The sequence below is a fragment of the Pollicipes pollicipes genome, unplaced genomic scaffold (assembly GCF_011947565.3).
Source record: "Pollicipes pollicipes isolate AB1234 unplaced genomic scaffold, Ppol_2.1 Scaffold_7262;HRSCAF=8765_pilon_pilon_pilon, whole genome shotgun sequence".
Classification (NCBI taxonomy): Eukaryota; Metazoa; Arthropoda; class Thecostraca; order Pollicipedomorpha; family Pollicipedidae; genus Pollicipes; species Pollicipes pollicipes.
Window position 1 is genome coordinate 18,671,960 of NW_023597055.1, and position 21,297 is coordinate 18,693,256.

Sequence of the window (21,297 nt, forward strand, 5' to 3'; positions counted from 1 at the left end):
TCATTACATCATCATTCTGGTCTGTCACTGAGGAATATGGCTATTACTTCTGTCTTATGTACATTTCATAAGCTTGTGTAATCATCCCAGCATCACATCCACTGGGTGGCCATGTTCTGTGGCTGGACAATATGTCCTGCATGCCCCTCAGTGTTATTGAAGATATACAGTCTGGTTGTGACATGTATGACTTATGCATTTTTCTGTTCTTTTCTTACAGAAGTTGACTTCTGAAGAAGCCTTTACCCATGCCAGTGTGAAGATGGCAAGCCAGTCAATGAAAAGTTCACTGTTCACACAGAGTCATCTTAGTCAGCAACAATTGCACATGGTTTTTACATCAAGCTTGGATGAAAATGGTGGACAGAGACATTCTTCTCTAAGTGATAGCCAGGATTTTGAAAATGAAAAATCAGCTGAAAAGAAGATCAAGCTTGATCCTGGAAAATTAGGTATCTTAATTTGCTCAGATGGGTCTGCATTTTAGAAGCTTATATTTGGTTTATGATTCATTAACCACATTACAGCCCACATGAATTGGGCTGATGCCTTTTAAACTTGGACATTTTTTAAAAGAAAAGTCACTTGCTGATAGGTATAGTCCTGGGCTGGAGCCATCCTTTCATATATCAAAGTTTAAGGACATATGTTAGGTCCATGCTGAAAATGTGCCTTTTAATGAATGTTTAGTTATCTATGTGACATGTTTGATTGCATAAGGTACATATTTAAGCTATCCCTGTGAATGTGCACTATGTGTAAGGGATTTCCTGGGAGAGTGCTAGCACTGGCTTGCCATAACATTTCTGTGACATTGCTTTTCTGTTACATAGCTGATGACATGACAGCATGAGTTGTGCAGCAGTAATTTCCATCGTTTTCATCACTAGTTCATCTGTTTGTTTGTCAAGCATGTTCAGTTCATCTATTGTATGATGTATGACTGGATCAGATGTGGTTTATGGTGACACCCTCTTTTATGTTGTGCTACTAATGCATGCCAGGGCTTTGCCTGGTTACAAAAGACAGATGTGTGAAAAGTTGGAGCACAAGAATGTGAACCAATACCACAAATGCAGATCTGTTTAATCTACCCTGCCACATCCTGTGCATCATAGTGGGTAGGTTTGTACAAATGTCACTTATGATGTGGTGAGAAGATACACCCAAGATGCTGGTAGGTGGGTTTGGGAATTGGTGCCAATGGAAATCTCCTCTCCCCATCTTTCACCACATCTTTGTACCTGTCAACAATGCCTGTGGCATCCTTTGCAACCCACCTCCAATCATCCTCCTGGTCCAAGATTGCTCGGCGCCTCTCATGGCGGCAGCCCGTCACTAGCTGCCTCGTGGGCGCCGCAGCGGCTGGGCCAGTGCCGGCCGAGCTCTGTCGTTCGTGGCCGCCGCAGACTACAGTCCGCCTCTCAGGCCGGCTGGGGCTGTCTGGTGGACAGCCGCTGTCTGTGGCCGCCGCAGACCACAGTCCGTCCCTGGGGCCGGCTGGGGCCCTCTGGTGGACAGGCGCTGTCTGTGGCCGCCGCAGACCACAGTCCGTCCCTGGGGCCGGCCGGGGCCCTCTGGTGGGCAGCCGCTGTCTGTGGCCGCCGCAGACCACAGTCCGTCCCTGGGGCCGGCCGGGGCCCTCTGGTGGACAGCTGCTGTCTGTGGCCGCTGCAGACCACAGTCGGCCTCTCGGGCCGGCCGGAGCCCGCGGCGGACCGTCCTCTGTGAGGCACGCTCGGGTGGCGGCCCGTGTCGCGGACGGAGCGCCGGTGCTTGCGGGCGTGCGGGCGTGCGTGCGTGCCGCGACGCCGGGGCGGGCCGGTTAGTGACGAGTCGACCTCAGTTTGAGTCGATTTGAGTCGACTCGACATGTTTCTGCCCTGTGCCCACAGCCAGCGAGAGGCGCGCGAGGCACCAGGCGGCCGCCCTGCTCGACTCGCAGAACCATGTGGCCCGGCTGCAGGCCAAACTGCAGGTGGGACGCCCCGTCGGACTGGTAGTGAGGACAGCAGTATTTGTGATATGGTTAGATGGACACAGTAATTGTGGTATACATCTGGTGGCAATGGGGATATACGGATGTATTGCGGATGGGATAACGGTAGCATCACTTGCAATTGGTATAATGTAGCTATGGATATTGCTCGATGCTTACCATGCCAATGCTAATTGTATTGACTTTGGTAGCCATGACAATGAATATGTAGAACTGTAGAAGCAATTTGGATAGGCATGTACAGTTCCTTGTCATGTAATGATGTGACTGGGGTAGTGTGTAAATGCTTCCGTCACACCCTGCATTGTGGTTGTGATAGATGAGAATTGCCTACCCATCTGCCCTGCTGTCCAACTGCTCAAACTGCCCATCTGCTCAGTTGCTCAAGGGGCGTCCTCGTCCTCAGCTCCTCTCCGACTCCGAGGCTTGGGCGTGCGCCGATCCGTGCCTCGCCGGCCGGCTGTCTCAGTCCCCCCTCCCCCCTCCTCTCAGTCCGTCCCCCCCTCTCCTTCCGCAACGGTAGCGTGCGAGTGGGGCCTGGTCTTGCATCTAACTGGTCGTCCGTGCTGTGCCGTTTCATGCCGTGCCGTACCGCGCCATGCCGCGCGCCGACCGTGCCGTGTGCTGACCATGCCGCGCGCCGGCCGTGCCGTGCCTTGCCACCTTATGCCGCGCTGTGCGCTGACCGCGGCGTGCCGTGCCGTGCCGTGTGCTGACCGTGTCGTGCGCCGACCGTGCCGTGCCGTGCCGCCTTATGCCTTGCCGTTCGTTGACCGCGCCCCGCCCCGGCGCCGGCAGTCCGCCGAGGCGCGCGACCGCGAGGCTCGCTTGCTGATGGAGACGGAGCGGGGCGAGCTGCGACGCCGGACGGAGCGCGCCGAGGAGCAGGTGAGGGCCCGCCGCCGCGCTCGCTACCGCCCAGGGACGCTCCGCCCGCCGCCCGAGGATCGGTCGGCCGGTGACGGAGGGCGGGGCCAGAGGAGCGTACGGACGCGTGCAGTGAGCACGTCCGAGCGTGAGTCGTGACAGCGTCTGGATGGGTAACATGGAAGCGTCCCGACAAGTGTCAAGCGGTCGTCTGGACAGGTGTCATGTGAGGTTTTGGGCAGATCATGGGATGTGTGAGATCAATATTCGGCGTGACTGCACAAGTGTCGGAATAGTTCGGATTGTGATGGTGCAGCACGGGCAGGCAGGATGAGAGGATGCACATGGTGTGATGGTAGAGTGCAGGGCGGTGTAATGGGAGGGCTCAGACGGCTATTGTAGGGGAGCACTTGCGTGGCCGTTGGCAGCTTCGCGGCAGCTTTGACCGCGTGCTGCCATGTGCTGTCATATGCCGCACGCCATGTGAAAGGGGGGGGGGGGAAGAAGGGCGTCATGTGTCCGCGCGTGGAATCAACTGACGTGCGCGCGCCGCTGGTCAGAGCGCCGAGCTGAGGGCCGAGGTGGAGCGGCAGCGGGCTGATCGCGACCGGCTGGAGTCAGAGCTGGCCGAGCTGCGCTCGCGGCTGCGCTCGTGCCAGGTCAGCTGCGACCAGGAAAAGTTGGCCGCCCAGCAGCGCGCCGACCGCGCCGCGCACCGGCTCTCAGAGGTCAGTGGTCACAGGAGCGTGGCTCTCAGAGGTCAGTGGTCACAGATGTGGGGCTCTCAGAGGTCAGTGGTCACAGGAGCGTGGCTCTCAGAGGTCAGTAGTCACAGATGTGGGGCTTTCAGAGGTTGCTGGTCACATCTCCGGGCTCTCAGAAGTCATTGGTCCCTGGTACGGTACTCTCAGAGGTCAGTGATCCTTGGTGCGGGGCTCTCAGGGGTCGGTGGTCACTGGTGCGGGGCTCTTGGAGGTCAGTGGTCACAGTTATGGGGCTCTCAGAGGCCGGTGGTCATAGGTGCGTGGCTCTCAGAGGTCAGTGGTCACAGGTGCGGGTCTCTCAGAGATCGCTGGTCTCTGGTGAGGGTCTCAGAGGTCAGTGATCACATGTGCGGGGCTCTCAGAGGTCACTGGTCACAGTTGTGGGGCTCTCAGAGGTCGATAGTCCCCGGTACGGTACTCTCAGAGGTTGCTGGGCGGCCGCCGTGCGGGCCGATGAGGCGGGTGGCGGCTGCTGACACCCGGCTGGCGTCCGGGTCGGTCCCCCGCCGTCCCTCCGTCTGACGGAGTCACCCGTGGTCGGATGGCGGCGGAGACGCGGTGCCTCGCGTCGCCCGCCAGCAGGGACAGCGGACGCCCGGCTCGCCGTCCGGCAGCGGTCCCTGGCTCCCGCCGGGGTCAGCTCTGGACGCCGCGAGCGCCGGTATACGGCGCTGCCGGGCCGAGAGCCGGTGCGTGGTCAGGACAGGAGCCGTGCGGCTGACGCGGGCGCTCGCCAGGGAGCAGTCGCAACCCCAAACCGGCGCTGTGAGGGTGTCCCCTGGCGCGTGCGACCCGCTCCGCCGTCCCGCTACCCCGCGGGCGGCCCTCCGCTGTCGTGACGCGCGCCGCCCTCAGCCGTGCTCTGGCCGGACAGGAGCTGGCGGAGTCGCGCCGGGAGCTGGCGGCGGCTGTCGGCCGGCTGCTGGAGGCGGAGACGGCCCGCCAGGCGGCGCTGGACAGCCTGCAGGAGGAGCGCGACCGACGCGAGGCCCGGCCGGCCTCCGACGGCGGCCTGGAGGAGGACCGGCTGCGACTGCAGCTGCACACCGCCCAGCTGCGGGTCAAGGTCAGTCACCGGCCGACTGCGGGTCAAGGTCAGTCACTGCCCGGCTGAAGGCCAAGGTTAGTCACTTTCCAGTTGCGGGCCAAAGTCAGTCACTGTCCAGTTGCGGGCCAAAGTCAGTTGCCGTCCAGCTGCGGCTCAAGGTCACTCACTATCCAGCTTCGGGTCAGGGTCAGTCACTGGCTGCCGTGGGGTCAAGGTTAGTTAGTGAGCCGTTGTGGCTCGGGGTCAGTCATTGACCGGCTGCGGATCAAGGTCGGTCACCCCGAACTTAGTAGGAAAGGTCAGTGCTATTCGCAGATTGTTGTCAAGCCATAATGAGCGTCTGATCCCGCTGATAACCCTCGACCTGTCGCGTAACGGTCACCATTAGCCCATTACGAGGAGGTAGACTCGCGTGGATCCCGTGGTCTGCTCGGTTTGTGCTCTGTACCCGCAGCCATTCACATCCCTGAATTCACTCATCTGTCGAGTGAGCGGCCACTCTCCGGGCTCAGACGCGCTCCGCGTGCAGCCCTGAGGCTCTCACTTCACCTTAGAGACGCTCCGCGTGCCACGCTGAGGCTCTCACTACACCTCAGACGGGCTCCGCGTGCAGCCCTGAGGCTCTCACTTCACCTTAGAGATGCTCCGCGTGCCACGCTGAGGCTCTCACTACACCTCAGACGGGCTCCTCGCGCCGCTCTGAGGCTCTCACTACACCTCAGATGAGCTCCGCGCGCCACGCTGAGGCTCTCACTACACCTCAGACGGGCTCCACGTGCAGCGCTGAGGCTCTCACTACACCTCAGACGGCTCCGCGTGCCGCTCTGGGGCTCTCACTACACTTCAGATGGGCTCCGCGCGCCACGCTGAGGCTCTCACTACACCTCAGACGGGCTCCACGTGCAGCGCTGAGGCTCTCACTACACCTTAGACGGGCTCCACGTGCAGCGCTGAGGCTCTCACTACACCTCAGACGGCTCCGCGTGCCGCTCCGAGGCTCTCGCTATACCTCAGATGAGCTCCGCGCGCCACGCTGAGGCTCTCACTACACCTCAGACGGGCTTCGCGTGCAGCGCTGAGGCTCTCACTACACCTTAGACGGGCTCCACGTGCAGCGCTGAGGCTCTCACTACACCTCAGACGGCTCCGCGTGCCGCTCTGAGGCTCTCACTACACTTCAGATGGGCTCCGCGCGCCACGCTGAGGCTCTCACTACACCTCAGATGGGCTCCACGTGCAGCGCTGAGGCTCTCACTACACCTTAGACGGGCTCCACGTGCAGCGCTGAGGCTCTCACTACACCTCAGACGGGCTCCACGTGCCGCTCTGAGGCTCTCGCTACACCTCAGACGTGCTCCGCGGGCAGCGCTGAGGCTCTCACTACACCTCAGAGGGGCTCCTCGTGCCGCTCTGAGGCTCTCACTACACCTCAGAGGGGCTCCGCGTGCAGCGCTGAGGCTCTCACTACACCTCAGACGGGCTCCGCGTGCAGCGCTGGGGCTCTCACTACACCTCAGACGGGCTCCGCTCGTCGCGCTAAGCTTCTCACTACACCTCAGACGGGCTCCTCGTGCCGCGCTGAGGGTCTCGCTACACCTTCAGAGATGCTCCGCGTGCCGCGCTGAGGCCCTCACTACACCTCAGACGGGCTCCACGTGCAGCGCTGAGGCCCTCACTGCACCTCAGACGCTCGGCCCCGTGTTAGATATGGAGCCGATCGAGGCGACAGGCTGGGGAGGCGCGTCTGAGAGCCGAGAGGCATCACGCCCGTCGATGACGCCGACGCCGCTGCCCCTGCTCCCAGGAGCTGGAGAACACCATCGCCTCCAACGAGGAGAACGCCAAGCTGGGCACGCTGATGAGGGAGCGGCTGGCGCAGTTCCCGCAGCTGGAGGCGCAGAACCGAGCCATGAGCGCCGAACTCAAGTCGTTGAGGTCAGCTGGGTGCCGCGTGGGGATCTGGTCAAACCTGGCCGTCTCCCGTCTCCCCGCCCTCTTGTATCGTCTGCCCCTCCGTCTGTCCTTCCTCTCTCGCTTCGCCCGTGCCTTCCCCAGTCCGTCCCTCTGTCCTACCCCATTCCTCCCCCTGGTTCAGTCTGTACCTCCCCCTGTCTCTCCTCCTGTCTCTCATCATCACCCCATCCTCTCCCGGTTTCCGCCTGTCCCTCCCCTGTCCCACCTCATTCTTCCCCATTTTTTCGTCTGTCCATTCCCCTGTCCCTCCCCCAGTCCCTCCCCGTGTCTCATTCTGTCCCTTGCTCTATCCACCCCCCTCTTTCCGTCTGTCCTCCCCTGTCCCTCACTCTGTCTCTCGCCCTGGCCCTCCCGTCGTCCCTGCCCCTGTGTCCCTCACCCCTGTCCCTCACCTCCTTGGTCAGAGCTGCGGCGTCGCCGTGGTTGTCTTTCACCCCCGTGGACCGAACCGGGCCAGGCCGGGCCAGGAACAGTGTAATGCACCGTTCTATGGATCGACTCTTTTGAGACATAAGTGCGCTGTGGTCAGAGCCGGGTGCAAATAACCAGTGTAGTTGGCGCACCCTAGAACGACAAATATATACATATAGCAGTACGTCAGGTACGACAGAGGAGTGGCGCTCAATAGATAGCGCTCCACTCCACCGGCGCGGGGTATGGACTATATGGACCATAAACCGACTATACCCCACGCCGTCGGCGGGGTATGCGTGGTCTACGCACGGAGCCGCGGAAGCCACGACTCGTGTGCCGCTGGTGACCAGCCGTCGGCGCCGTTAGCCCGCTTAGGCGCGACTGTCGTCTCGCACGCGCTCCGACTCGGCGGCGAGCGCGCCGAGAGCGCGCATGAGCTCTCAGCGAGCCGCGTGCCGGCCGGGGGAGCTGACGGGGCTGGCCGCGCGCGGCAGGCACATGGTCGACCGGACGTTGGTGCTGGAGGAGCAGCTGGCGGTGCTGCAGCCCAAGGTGGAGAGGTTCGATCAGCTGCAGGCTGAGCTGGCCACCGCCCAGGCAGAGGTGAGGCGAGCAGCTGGTGAGCCGGTCCCCAGGCGTCAGTACTTGTGGCCGCGACGGTGGTCGTCTGTGGCTAAGTCTGAAGTGACCCGCGCCCATATCAGGCCACTCCCGTCCGTGTGTGAAGTACCCTACGTCCATGTCGAGCTATGCGTGCCCTTGAAGCCACATGTGCCCGAGGCATGTCTGCAGTCTCTTGAACGTTGGCGTGTGCTGGTGTCTACAGTCCCCGTTCGTCTGTGTGTGTGCTGGTGTCTACAGTCCCCGTTTGTCTGTGTGTGTACCGGTGTCTACATCTCCTCCCCCCCCCCCCCCCCGTACGTCTGTGTGTGCCGGTGTCTACATTCCCCCCGTGCGTCTGCGTGTGCCGGCATCTATACTCCCCCCTTGCGTCTGTGTGTGCGTGCCGGCGTCTAGTCCCCGTACGTCTGCGTGTGCCTGTGTCTACAGTCCGTCTAGTCCCCATACGTCTGTGTGTGCCAGCGTCGACAGTCCCCGTACGTCTGTGTGTGCCGGCGTCTAGTCTCCGTACGTCTGTGTGTGCCGGCGTCTATAGTCTCCGTGCATATGTGTGCGCCGGTGTCCACAGTCCCCGTGTGTCTGTGTGTGCCGGCGTCTAGTCTCCGTACGTCCGTGTGCGCCGGTGTCCACAGTCCCCGTGCGTCTGTGTGTGCCGGCGTCTACAGTCTCCGTACGTCTGTGTGTGCCGGTGGCTACAGTTCTCGTACGTCTATGTGCGCCGGTGTCCACAGTCCCTGTGCGTCTGTGCGCCGGTGTCCACAGTCCCTGTGCGTCTGTGTGCCGGTGTGTACAGTCCCCGTACGCCTCTCCGCAGAGCGCCGAGGCGCGGCAGCAGGTGGCAGACTGGCAGCGGGCGGCCGGCTCTGACGTCACCTCGGCGGACCAGCTGGGCCGCGTGATGGCCGAGCTGCGCCAGAGCCAGCTGCTGCTGGAGGAGAGCCGCGGCGCCGCGCGTGCCGAGTGAGTCTCACCAGCCGCCGCGGACGGAGCGGCGCCCCCCCCCCCCCCTTGTCGCCGATTTTCGGCGTTGCTTCCCCGTGCCTGATGCACGGTCGCCCTTGCTGTGGCGTGGCTTGCTCGTAGTCGTTACCGCGTAGTCTCAGGGGCCAGTTTTTACTATCTGCAATTGCCAAGCCAGCGTAGCTCGGCTGGTGCCTCGGCTCAGCATCATGAATGGTCTCATTGTCTTGTAGGACTGAGCGTTGTTTGTTAAAGATTCCTTTTCTCTTGCAAGTACGCGGAGTGATAAGATAACCAACTGATAATAGACGTGCTTAATGTTTGGGGGCCATTCAAAGCGTTATGTCTCATCTCTCCCAGCAAAATAAGTGCAAGGCTGGACCGTTCCGTGGGCTATAAAGCGTCCATTCAGTGTGCATTCCTGGCGTCACTGCCGACGCCGATGGTGTCGGCCTTGGCCAGCGCCGGGTGATCTTGCTGGTGACGTGTGTCCGGCCGTGGCCAGGCTGTCGGCGGCCGAGGCGCGCAGCAGCAACCTGCAATCGCAGCTGGAGAGGTTCAAGGCCGAGCAGGCCGAGCACAACCGCTCGGCGCTGGAGGGCCAGGTGCAGCTGCGCAAGCTGCAGCGCAAGCTCACGCTCGTCACCATGGTAACCGCCGCCGCTGTCGCTGTGCGCGGCGGTTGACACGTCACGTTCGTCGCCACCGTTCCGTCTCGCGCGGCGCTGCATGTACCACCTCATTGGCGCACGACTTCCATTTCACCTCTGACGCCGTCCAGCCACCGACACAGGAATATGCAAGCTTATCCCGTACAATGATTGCATGGTGCTTCTCGTTTCGGGTTGAAGTTGACACAAGTACAGTGACATTTTATAACGTATTATGATTGCATTGCGTTTTTATCTCGAACCGGGCATGGCGCCCGGGTGTCGTTTCATCACGCACTGAACAACTTGAGCGCGAGACCGCGCGCATAGAGCTAGGCACCTCCACGCACCAGCAGCCAGCCCACCCGGGCGCCGTCAGCCAGCCGCCGACCGTGCGCGCGCGCCGTCCGCCAGGAGCGCGACAGCTGCAAGCGCGTGCTGGACGCGTACGAGTCGGAGACGACCGAGTCGCTGACGGCCATCGAGCGGCAGCGCGGCGGCGACCTGGAGCGCCAGCTGGACACGTACCGGCAGCAGGTGGACGCCCTGGAGCGGCAGCTGCAGGAGGCCGCCAGTAGCGGCCGGGTGAGTGCCGATCCCGGCCGGGCGCCGAGCCGCGCTCGGGGTGCCGAGCCGCGCTCAGGGCGCCGAGCCGCGCTCGGGGCGCCGAGCCGCGCCCGGGGTGCCGAGCCGCGCTCGGGGCGCCGAGCCGCGCTCGGGGTGCCGAGCCGCGCTCAGGGCGGCCTGCCAGTGGTGACTGCCAGCTGTGGAATCCGCCGCGGTTTGATGTGCGAGACGTTCGTAGTGTTTGCTCAGATTTTCTCGCAAAGGTCGGTGAGGTGTGGCTGGCCTGGTGCGTGAAAGGCCAGTAGAAGTGGGCAGTGCCAAAGGAGATTTTTCGTTAGAAATGAAGTGGCAAGGTGTGCCGTTACTTTTGTATTCCATGAGCAGTTTCACTGCCGAAAATCTGCTAACCTGACCGACCGCTAACATGCTTGGCCTGGGTTTGCACCTCGGACCTGCATCTGGCTTCTGTGAGACCTGCAACCCGTATCTGCCCTCTCATATGACCCCTGACCTGCCCTCTGGCCGCACGCGACCTCTTCCTCTTCTCCGGCTGGTGTGTGGCTTCTGACTTGCTCTCGGGACGGACCTGACCCCTGACCCTTTTTCGGCCCGCCGCTTGACCTCTGACCCGCCCTCCGCCCGCGCGCCGTCAGCTGGTGTTCGGCTCGGCCGACTCGGAGGCGCTGGCGCAGCTCTCGGCGGCGCGGGCCGAGCTGGAGCGGCTGCAGGAGCGCCTGGCTGCGCTGCAGCAGGAGAAGGAGGGCCTCGAGGCGCAGCTGGAGGAGCGCGCGCTGCGCGGCGACTACAACCCGGCCACGACGCGCGTGCTGGCGCTGAGGTGGGGTGGCGCTGGTCGGCGGCGGCGCTGGGCGGCGGCGGCGCCAGCCGGGGGACTGGCCGGGGCGAAGAGACAGCATGGCCGGGTGGGGTCGGGAGCGGCGCGAGCCGGTGCCGCTTGTCCAGGACGAGTCGTGGTCGCTGTACGTTTGTGTTCAGGGCGGCTGGGAATGTTACGACGCGAGCTGTTGTGAGGTGTCCCTTGTTTCGGGGCGTGGTTTGTATGACACCCAGTCACCCAGGCGGCAATGCCATGTGGGACTCACCCTCGACCGGCCAAGTTCCGAGTCGAACGGAGGGTGTGGTGACCCGGTCTTGACTGGAAATGGGAGGGTCTCGCCTTGTTATCGTTGGACGGCCCCAGGTAGAACCGTGCACCTGTAGCGGCCATGCCGTGACCGCAGAGCGAGCCCTGGCCCCACGGTGACCCGCCTGACCTGGCGGCAGGGACAACCCGGCGGCGGCAGCGGGCTCGCAGCGCTCCGGCCAGTTGGAGCGGCTGCAGCGCGAGAATGCCGAGCTTCGCGGCCGGCTGGCCGACGGTGGCGCCGCCGCCGGCCAGCTCGCCAACCAGGAGGCGACCACTCAGATCAGGGGTGAGCGGGTCGCCTCCAGCCGAGGCCGGCGCTGGCGCGTCGCTCGGCCAGGCGCGGCTTCGGAGGAAGCGCACGGGCGGTGGCGGTCCATCCCGCAGAGGGCTGCGGACGGCGCGCGCGGCGGGGTGATCGTGGGGTCTGTTAGTGGCCCGACTGTCGGGGAATAGCCGTGAAGTGTGGACACTGATTGCCCTGAGTATTTGGAGATGTCCGGATGTCTTGGAAACTCAGGGTCATGTTGCACAACAAAACTATATGTGACAAAACTGACTCAAAGGTGATGGAAGTAGTCATTGTGAAGTCAAAACCGGCTCAGTTGCTTCACGCTCATGCCCGGCTATCCGCCTTGTTCGGAGCGGCATTGGTATCAAAGCACCAAGTGTGGATAACTGGTAGGGATCTTTAATTTCCACCGTCGCCTGACATGATATCGTCCTGGCTTTAGGATGTTCAAACCAGATTGGGATCGCGCTAAACTGACCCTGGGCTGACTGCTGACCACCTCTGCCTCCCACTGAGTTCCATTTGAGACTGCCGACACGCGAACCCCGCCCTAGGCTGACCCCTGCCCGGCCGTCCGCAGCGCTGCGCAGTCAGCTCCGCGCCTCTGAGCTGCGCATGCGCCGTCTGAAGGACGTGTTCGGCCGCAGCACGCAGGAGTACCGCCAGGCTGTGTGCCAGCTAACCGGCTACAAGATCAACGCCGACGGGCAGCAGCTGAAGCTGCGCAGCGTGTACGCGCCCAACCACGACCAGACCCTGCTCTTCAACGTGAGCGCGCGCCGCAACCGCTGCCGGCGGGCCCGCGGAGAGCGGCCGCCACGGGCTGCCGGTCGGCCTCGGTTGGCTCCGGCGGGTGGCAGGCGTTGGGGAGATGGCGCCACCGTAGCCTTAAAGCAGAGGATGTGAAAGCTGCTGTGTTTGCCTCCGTTGTCTGCGGCTGCGAGGTGTGAGCAACTGGGGCGTTCACGTTACGCTCAGCTTTGGGCGTGCTGCGTTCAGTGGTGTGTGTTTCGAACCCGCTGGTCCAGACCACGCAGTCATGGCGAGAGGGATGTTTGGAGAATGTACGTCGTATTGCGTTATGATGCCTGCCACCGATCAAAGCCAGCCGGCTGTGTGGTCGTGCTCAGCTGATTGCCGTCGTCAGCTGTCCTGTGCCGGCGTGCTCAGCTGATTGCCGTCGTCAGCTGTCCTGTGCCGGCGTGCTCAGCTGACTGCCGTCGTCAGCTGTCTGCCGTCAGTATGCTCACCTGGCGGTCGTTTTTCTTGCCCCGACAGCGAGACGCGGGAGACAGTCTGCAGCTGCTGGAGACGGACTTCTCGGCGGCGCTGTCCGACCTGGTGGAGGAGCACCTGTACCGGCAGGACTCGATGCCCGGCTTCCTGGCGGCGCTCACGCTGCGCCTGCTCCGGGAGGGTCCGCCCGCCCCCGCCCCCGCCCGCGCCGCCGCCCCCGCCTCCGCCGCCGCCGCAGACGACGACAGTGAGCCGGAGATAGTGGAGCTGGACTGAGGGGCGTGCTGCAGCTGCGGGGCTCACCAGGCGGCGTGCCGGGGCCTCTTCTCTCAACGGGCTGTGGTGGTGTGGCCGCGTTCAGCCCTGCATTGCGCCGCATGACAGCGGCGCGCCGGCCAGCCGATGGCAGAAGTCTGGATCGTGTTGTGTCCTGATCAATTCCATGCGTTTTTGATATTCAGCGGTGTTGTGCAGAAATAAAGGACGCAGTAAAGAAGAAGTTCGCTGCAGTTTGTTCTGTTGCACTGGTCATTACTTTAAAAGCAAGTGCCAGTAACTACGGACCTTGTTGGACGAGTTGACCTGAACCGCTATCGTGAAACATTAACAACATTGAAAAACTTGATGTTCTAAGCACAGTGCGCAGCGCTGTTTTCGCTCGGAAAAGACTGGGGCAGGCAAATGCGACACCTTACGCGAAAGCATGCTCATAATTTTGTGGAGGTTCTCTGATTGTTTTATTTGAACAGAGCGTTGCGCATACACGTGCGCTGCCCAAATGACCGTACCTGATGCAGGCGTCAAACCATTGGTCATCATTTTGAGGGAAGAGCCCTGAAGATCAGATCGATAACTTTTTTTGAGAACGAGAAATTTGATACGCTATGCCAAGACCTGCCAGAGAAATATGTCGAGATCGGATGGCAACCGACGGCTTTCTCCGCCGACTGCGGCATTGAGCCAAATCTGAATGCGGGCAATCAACTAACACAAGGTCTGGCGGCACAGCGCTACTGCCATCGTATTTCAAGCAGGTGAAGCATCGCTCCAGCCGGCCTATGGTGAAAGTTACGCGCCGTACATTTTGGACAGAATTTTGTCCGCCCTCAGTGTACGCCAAGCTTCGACATGGTTGGTTTTCTCATGCAATGCATCGCCAGCGAATTCTGTCTGACTCTCGCCGACCGCGTTATATTTGGTCTTTAAGACCCTCTCGAAATCGTAGCACCTCGATTACCTCGACCGTTGAATATTATTTATGAAGGGCGTGGAGCTGTGGGGATCCGACTCGGACATGCACAACTACGACGCAGCTGGCCACCCACCACCGCCAAAATTAGCCCGCAGCAACAGGCTGGCAAAACTACAGGACGCGCGCGAGCTTCATACTAAGACTAGGCTTAAAGACTAGGCTCGCGGTACTTTCCGAGGTCGTGATTCCGAAATGACGTGAAATGGCGTTGTGCGCAGGTGCAAACAATCTCCTCCCCCACGAATCTGGCCTTCAGACGAATGATTAGTGCAGATGGTATATTACAGACGGAGCACGGGTGCCGCTGGCTCACAGCCGGCGCCGCGCGGCGACTCGGCCCGCCGCCCGCTCCGGCCGGCCCCACAACACACGGTCAGCGGGTAAAACTACGCGGAGACGTCGCGCCGTCCACAGGAGCTTCATCTCCCAGCACGCCAACAGCCCGGTGCGCGCACGGTGCCGCCTCGGTTCAAAGCACGCAAACGTCGTCCTGTTGAAAGTGCTCTCGCCACAGTGCCGATACGACGTAGTCAGCGCCGCGCCCTCACGTTAGGGCGGCGCCTCCCGCGGCGTGGCGCCGCTCGACGCCGCCTCTCATCTCTCGAGCGGCGATGCTGCACGCCGCTCGCCGAGCGCGAGCTGCCGTCGAGGGTGTCTGACTGTCGTCAGTGGGACCGGCGATCCTCTCCCGCCACCCACCGTCACCCCGCTCGGCAGTCTGTCGGCTGCACCGTGACCTCCACACTCAAACACACCTGGCGGTGGGGGCAGACCGCCTGCCGGCCCGCCGGCCGGCCGGCCGGCCGACCCCGGCACGGGCTCACCACAATAACCGCACTCGGCAACAAAACCAGAGCCCGCTCGCCCCCGCCCCTGTACAGTGCACACGGCGGCGTCAGAACATTACAAACGTACAAAAATACACTTCAGAGGCTGCGGGGCACCGCACCGCTGGCGCCATCTCTTGCCAGACGGACGAACGACAGCCTGCAGGCGGGCCGCCGCGCGGTCAGAAGTACTGCCACTTGCCCAGCACTATGTCCTTGATGGCGCTGACGTACTGGGCGGGCACCCAGTACACCCAGTACGCGACGCCTCGGTCGGACCCAGCTGCACACCCTGTGAGGATGCGGACAGCGTCAGCACATGACACCCCGACCCGACTGACCTCTGACTCGGACCTAGACCCCAAGGGCCGCCACGGGTCCCGCAGTCACACCCGTCGCACAGAGCGGACGAGCAGCGTGATCCACGGCCGCGCGCTCCAGACGCATGACCCGCTGAAAAAACCGTTTCGGTCCACAGTCGTCCTGCCGCAATGGACCGGCTGCGTATGACGACCGCATCGCCGGTGAAGCCGCAAGACACGGCCTTCGAGGTACACCACGTTCAGCACCGACACAGAGGCCCAAATCCAATACCGACGTAAAGCCGTGCAATAAAAACAAAAAAAGTCACAGCAGCACACCGCAAACGGTCTTAGAACGGCACACACAGCTCACAAGCGGTCAATGTCCCCGGCAAGAGCCGACGCCGTTCACGCTGCGCCAGCACGAGCGGTGCACCGGAGCGAAGGCCCGAGGGCACCGGGCCCTTCCTCCTCACTCTGATCACTGCGCGTGCTCACCGTCGGCGCCCGGGCCGGACAGACCTCGTTTTGCCATCAATGCAAGCAACAGCGCGGCCGCAGGCTTCTCTAATGTGGGCAGTCTTACCACCGCGACCAAAACAACGCGACGCTTTCGCCGCGGTCATCTTCGGCGGTATATGCCCCGGGCTACCTTTGTACTTCCCACGGCTCAGCGGCCGTGACCCTAGTCTTACCGTGCTCACCATGTGTAAACCCATGCATCACTCACCACAGCATGATGATCCCACCACCATGCTCACCATAGCTCATCACACCATGTCAGTGCACCTGCCCTGCTCAGTCACAGTGCTCCAGCCGCGCTCACAATTACGTGACGGCACCCCCGTCACGCTCATCGTATATGACGGTGCTTCTCTCGTGCTCACCACGCTACATCAGTGCTGCCACCGAGCTCCTTATGACACGGCAGTGCGCTGACACCACTTACCATGGCACGGCACTGGGTGACACCGCATGACACCGATAGTGCAGTGGTTGAGCCGCGTGTCTGGAAACCCAGCGACACGAAGGTCGAATCCCGACGTAGTCCCTTCCCCCCCCCCCCTCGCTTTCTCGGGGTGAGAGGCAGGTGACACCACAAACTAGCCTCACCGGCATCGTGCATCGTAAATCCCCACTGACGCAGCAGCGCCCCTGCCCTGCTCACTACGACGGGCGGAGCTGCTGCCCCGCTCACCACGCCGCAGCAGAGCGCGCAGCCTGCTCACCACCACGCTGCGATGCCACCGCCGCGCTCACCATGATGTGGTAGTCCTCGTAGCCGGCGATGGGTTCCGACACGATGGCCTTGACGCTGGACATGGAGACCTTCTCGGTGCGCTCCTTGGTGCCGATCCACAGCTGGTCCGACTCCAGCTTGAAGGTGAGCCGCACCTTGCCGCCGGTGCGGTTCAGCATGCCGGACAGCGGCGTCGGCGGCAGCGGCTCCTGGGGACCACGTCGGTGATGATGATGACTGGCGTTTTAGAACGCGCCGACTACGAGGGTCATTATGGGCCCCAGCGCGCGACCGTCTGGAAGACAAACTCAATACGCCTCAGTTGTTTGTTATTTAGGATTCAGGGCGTTATTTGGGATTCTGGGAGCGTCGACGGCCGCGGTCATTTCGCACTCCACACCTCAGTTGGTGGACAGCCTCCTCCTCAGTATGCGGGGATCTTGATGAAGTTGAGTTGGGAGTGGCTGTCTAGCTCCGTGAAAAGGTGATCTGATCACGCCCACTGACCAGGACGTGGAGAAGATGAAACGACCATAACGGAAGCCGAGCAGAGAGAACAGGGCCCAGCATTCCGTCCAAATGCCGCCCTCAGGTGTAGCCTAGCTGGGTTTTTTTTTGGGGGGGGGGGAGGCGAGCCACCACGCAAAGCGCCGAAACGCGAAAGAGACCGAAAAGTTTTATGACGGGTCGACACCAGGTGGCTCTCTGTAAGGCAGCTGGGAAAGGGGGAGGGTATGACGGCAAATGGCATAGAAAATCTGCAGGTCTTTTCCCTTAGATCTGCTCGCCGTTCGTCATCATCGCTTCATCTTGCCTCCATTCATGCCACTCCGGCATGACCGCAACACAGATCTCCACACATTCGAGAACATCAGGCCAGAACGCCAGGCTCTAACAGTTATCAGACTCGCTCCTCCTCCCGACTGCGGTCGACTGGGACCGACAGGCGGGCAAACTGGGGCCCCAGTACAGCCGACCACCTCCGCCCACTCACGTTGATGTTCCTGTTGCCGGGCATGACGTCGTCCGGCTTGCCCTTGTCCAGGATCTTCTTGTGCTGCTTCATTTCGCACAGCTTCTCTTTGTCCGGCTCCTCGGCCTTCGCCTCCTCTTTAGAACTCTGCAACACCAGCGCTGCTTCAACAACTGAACACCGAGAGGCGACAACGCGTTGCCATAGTAACGACGATCATCTAGGCTGAGGCGCGACCCCGCCACAGCCCTGAAGAGGCGGTGGGTTTAGTTTAGAAGCTGGTTTAGAGGTAGGAAGCGGGCACAGGTCGTTTAGGACTCGTGATGCGCACGCGCCAAGCGTATGCATGGTGTATAGTTAATGTACAAGCATGCACGCTATGCATGGTGAGGACTCCAAACCCCGTCCGCCAAAACGGTGATTCTGGTCAACAGATAATTGTCTCCAATATTTTAGCCCCACTGGATTGTCGAAGATAATTTTCTGCACCACACGAATCTATCGGAAAGCTTAGTATATTACTTCCGGCGCCAGTCATAAACACACCTTTTTTGGTCCCTCGTTCTGTCCCAACATCGCACATGCCCTGCACGCCGCTCGCCCTCCCCTCCCCCCCCCCCCCCCACCCCTCCTCCCCTCGGGAAGCCTGGCCAACTTCAGCCCGTACGTAAACGGAACGCCCGCCGACAGCGACCTAACGCCAGTGACCCCGCTGACCCCGGCTGAGGGACCGCCGACCATGTGACCCCGCTGACCCCAGCTGAGGGACCGCCGACCATGTGACCCCGCTGTGACCCCGGAAGACAGGTGGCTGAACTTGGGCGCAGCCGACACCTGTGCAAACAATGGATGCCGCGCCGAACGCCACAGCTTACAATGCTGGCGACAGTTCGAGCCGGGGAACGGCCCCACGACGACCCAAGAGGTGGAGTGGTTCGCGCGGGTTATCCGTGACTTGAGGTGTGTGCATGCTGGGTTGGTGCATAATGACGCATACTTCATTTCAATGTACGCACATCGCATGGGATGCCACTGTATATCCCATCACCCAAGATAGGAGGCTATACAAACAGGTGACTGTCTCCAACCCTTCCGCCAGGCTGAACTATGACACATGATTTCTCGCACCGCGCCTTGCTAGAGTACAGCCACCAGCCGACGAAGCTGAGTCACTCGAAATGGCTGCCTAGCCAGCTCCCTTCGCTCTCTCCCGACGCACGCACGCACGCACGCACGCACGCACGCACGCACGCACGCACGCACGCACGCACGCACGCACGCACGCACGCACGCACGCACACACACACACAGATAGGGAGGGCGCAGTCTCACCTTGGCCTCTGGCTTGGCCACCGAGAGCACGTCGTTGAGCGTGGAGCCGACCACCATGACCTTGGCACCGCTGGCCACGCCCAGCTCGCGCAGAGTCTTGTCGTCCCGGGCCAGGCCCTTGATCATCACCTTCTGCATGCTGGGTGGCACATCTGGTGGCAGGTCACGTGAGAGGTCAGCTACACAGGTCACATACAGGTCGGCTGCACAGGTCACATACAGATCAGCTGCACAGGTCAAAGTGAGATCAGCTGCACATGTTATGTACAGGTCAGCTGCATAGGTCACATAATAAGTCAGCTGTGCAGGTCACATACAGATCAACTGCACAGGTCAAAGTGAGGTCACCTGCACATGTCATGTACAGGTCAGCTGCATAGGTCACATGCAGTTCAGCTGCACAGGTCACAGACACATATCCTGCACAAGAAACACACAGGTCAGTTGAACAGGTCATGAACAGGTCAGCTGTACAGGTTACACATGGCATAGACAATTCAGCTGCACAGGTCACAGACACATATCCTGCACAGGTCACATACAGTTCAGCTGCACGCGTCACAGACACGTCTGCCGCACAGGAAACACACCACTCAGTTGAACAGGTCACAAACAGGTCAGCTGTACAGGCCACACACAGGTCACAGACAGGTCAGCTGGACAGGGCAAGCATAGGCTACAGACCAGTCAGCAGTACAGGTCCCCAAACAGGTTAACCAATGCCAGCTTCACGAACTCTTAAAACAGTCTACGGCCCACAGCCGCCCAACTGAAAGGTCGAGGGATCTCACGGTCACTTTCGCATTTAGTGGCATCGATATTCCGTGCTTGGGTTCATGCTCCCAGACTAGTTCTGATTTCAGCCATATTTGCCAGATGTCCCGGTTTTCCCCAATTACATGCACGTGACTTGGGGCGAAACATCTCGTTTACAGTTGGTTTGAGCCGGCACCCCGAGCCAACACTTAGCGAGGGGCAGCAGCTGGCCGGCACCGCAGACCGAGGCACGGCGGCCAAACGGCGCCGGTCTACCTGAGCGCCCCCCCCCCCCCCCCCCCCCCCCCCCCAGCCTCAATCTGAGCCAACCTCCTCCCCACCTCCACCTGAGCCAACCTCCTCCCTGCCTCCATCTGAGTCAGCCTCTTACCTTGCCTCCACCTGAGCCAGCCCCCTTCCCCTTCCTCCGCCTCCACCTGAGCCAGCCCCCCCCCCCCCCCCACCTCCATCTGAGCCAGTCTCCTGCCCTGCCTCCCTCTGAGCCAGCCCCCTTTCCCCTGCCTCTATCTGAGCCAACCTCCTCCCCGCCTCCACCTGAGCCAGCCCCCTCCCCCCCCCCCCCCGCCTCCATCTGAGCCAGTCTCCTACCGCCTCCACCTGAGCCAGCCCCCCCCCCCCCCCCGCAAGCACACACACCGCATGGTAACTCCGCTCCGGCCGCGCATTCCTACCGTCGCGCTCTGGCGCGCGGACATCCACACTCACACCCGACACCTCTGCACCAGCGCGGGACGCGGGCGTCTCTCCCAGCGGCACACGCGGTCGCCCCGCCCCCCCCCCCCCCCCCCTCTGACCCGGTCAGACGGCTCACCGATGAGCGGATGCAGCTGCTTCTTCAGCGCCTCGACCGTGTCATCAAGCGCCGCCTGCACCTGCAGCTTCTGCTTCTTGTAGATGATGTTGAGCGCCACGCAGTCGAGGCCGTCCTTGCTGCTGCTGCCCTGGGCGGCACTCTCCGAGCGCACCAGCTGCGCCTCGTCCGCCTTGGCGTCGTCCGTGTTGCCCATGGCGGCCGGGCAGGGCCGGGGCGCGACGATGCAGTCGGGCAGTGCAGCCGGGCACTGCAGCTGGACAATGCAGTCAGCTACTGCAGCCAGACACTGCAGCCGGGCACTGCAGCTGGACACTGCAGTTGGATACTGCAGACGTCACTGCAGCCGGGCACTGCACCTGGATACCGCAGTCAGCTACTGCAGCCGTCACTGCTGTTGGACACTGCAGGCAGACACTGCAGTCAGATGCTGCAGCCAGACAGTGCAGTTGGATACTGCAACCAGTCACTGCAGCTGCGACAGGGCAGACTGGGTAGGCTCTATGCACTGCAAGGGATAATGCCAATATCAGCGGGTTGAAAATTGATTATATCATCACTGCTAGGCTGTACGCACTGGAGATGTCTGCGGATGTCACGGATGTCAGCAATGAGGATCAAATTGCTTACCAAATAGTAGTTAACCCTCAGATAATTACTGGCGTCAGCATGACGGCCGAGTAGGAAGAAATGTGGTGTAACTTCTGAAATCTATAGAAACATGTACTTTCTTTGTCCTGTTTGCCAGAGAAAAACAATTAAGGATCTGTCTATTGGAAACTACTCAAAAAGTGGTTCTTACAGTTTCATATCATTGCTATGTATTACAAGCAGCACACTAAAACAAACACTGCACATAGAAAAACACCTAGAGAAATGATAAAATGATGGGAGCAATGCTTGAGCATTATCAGAGAAGACAAGCCACCAAAATTATACTAAATGTTCACCCATTTATGACTAGTTTTGAAGCACTATGACCTGAGCACCACTTTGTGTATGCATCAATACACATGCAATCTATACTGTGACATATGGTCTTTGTCATGTGATATCAACCAACATGAAGATTTTTGTAAGCATCCATGACCTTTTGTCCTGTGCAAGGTCCTTTAGTCTAGATCTCCATATTTCATCTATCCATATGCGCCATACTGGCAGCAGAAGTCTGGTTTCAACTGAGCCCATTGCCATCCACAGCAATATTTTCATAACAGATCCTTCAATGCGTGAGTAAAGGCTCTCAA

At 60.9% G+C, this 21,297-nt stretch overlaps 2 protein-coding genes across 2 annotated transcripts; one reads left to right on the top strand and one right to left on the bottom strand.

Annotated features, from left to right (window-relative positions):
* The first annotated feature begins 224 nt into the window (after positions 1–224).
* On the top strand, positions 225–12,992 carry LOC119113521 (mitotic spindle assembly checkpoint protein MAD1). Its single transcript, XM_037237823.1, has 14 exons — positions 225–452; positions 1,896–1,978; positions 2,798–2,887; positions 3,427–3,594; positions 4,505–4,540; positions 6,483–6,613; positions 7,561–7,669; positions 8,450–8,454; positions 9,153–9,297; positions 9,712–9,882; positions 10,518–10,688; positions 11,192–11,297; positions 11,881–12,068; positions 12,579–12,992. The coding sequence occupies exons 1-14, from the start codon at positions 263–265 to the stop codon at positions 12,810–12,812; spliced, it is 1,827 nt and encodes a 608-aa protein (XP_037093718.1). The 5' UTR covers positions 225–262; the 3' UTR covers positions 12,813–12,992.
* A 1,187-nt stretch (positions 12,993–14,179) lies between these two features.
* Positions 14,180–20,481, bottom strand: LOC119113807 (ubiquitin domain-containing protein UBFD1). The gene is made up of 5 exons (XM_037238039.1): positions 20,051–20,481; positions 18,463–18,614; positions 17,152–17,277; positions 16,178–16,366; positions 14,180–14,907 (listed from the first exon to the last, which is right to left on the bottom strand). The coding sequence occupies exons 1-5, from the start codon at positions 20,244–20,246 to the stop codon at positions 14,824–14,826; spliced, it is 747 nt and encodes a 248-aa protein (XP_037093934.1). The 5' UTR covers positions 20,247–20,481; the 3' UTR covers positions 14,180–14,823.
* Between the last annotated feature and the right edge of the window lie 816 nt (positions 20,482–21,297).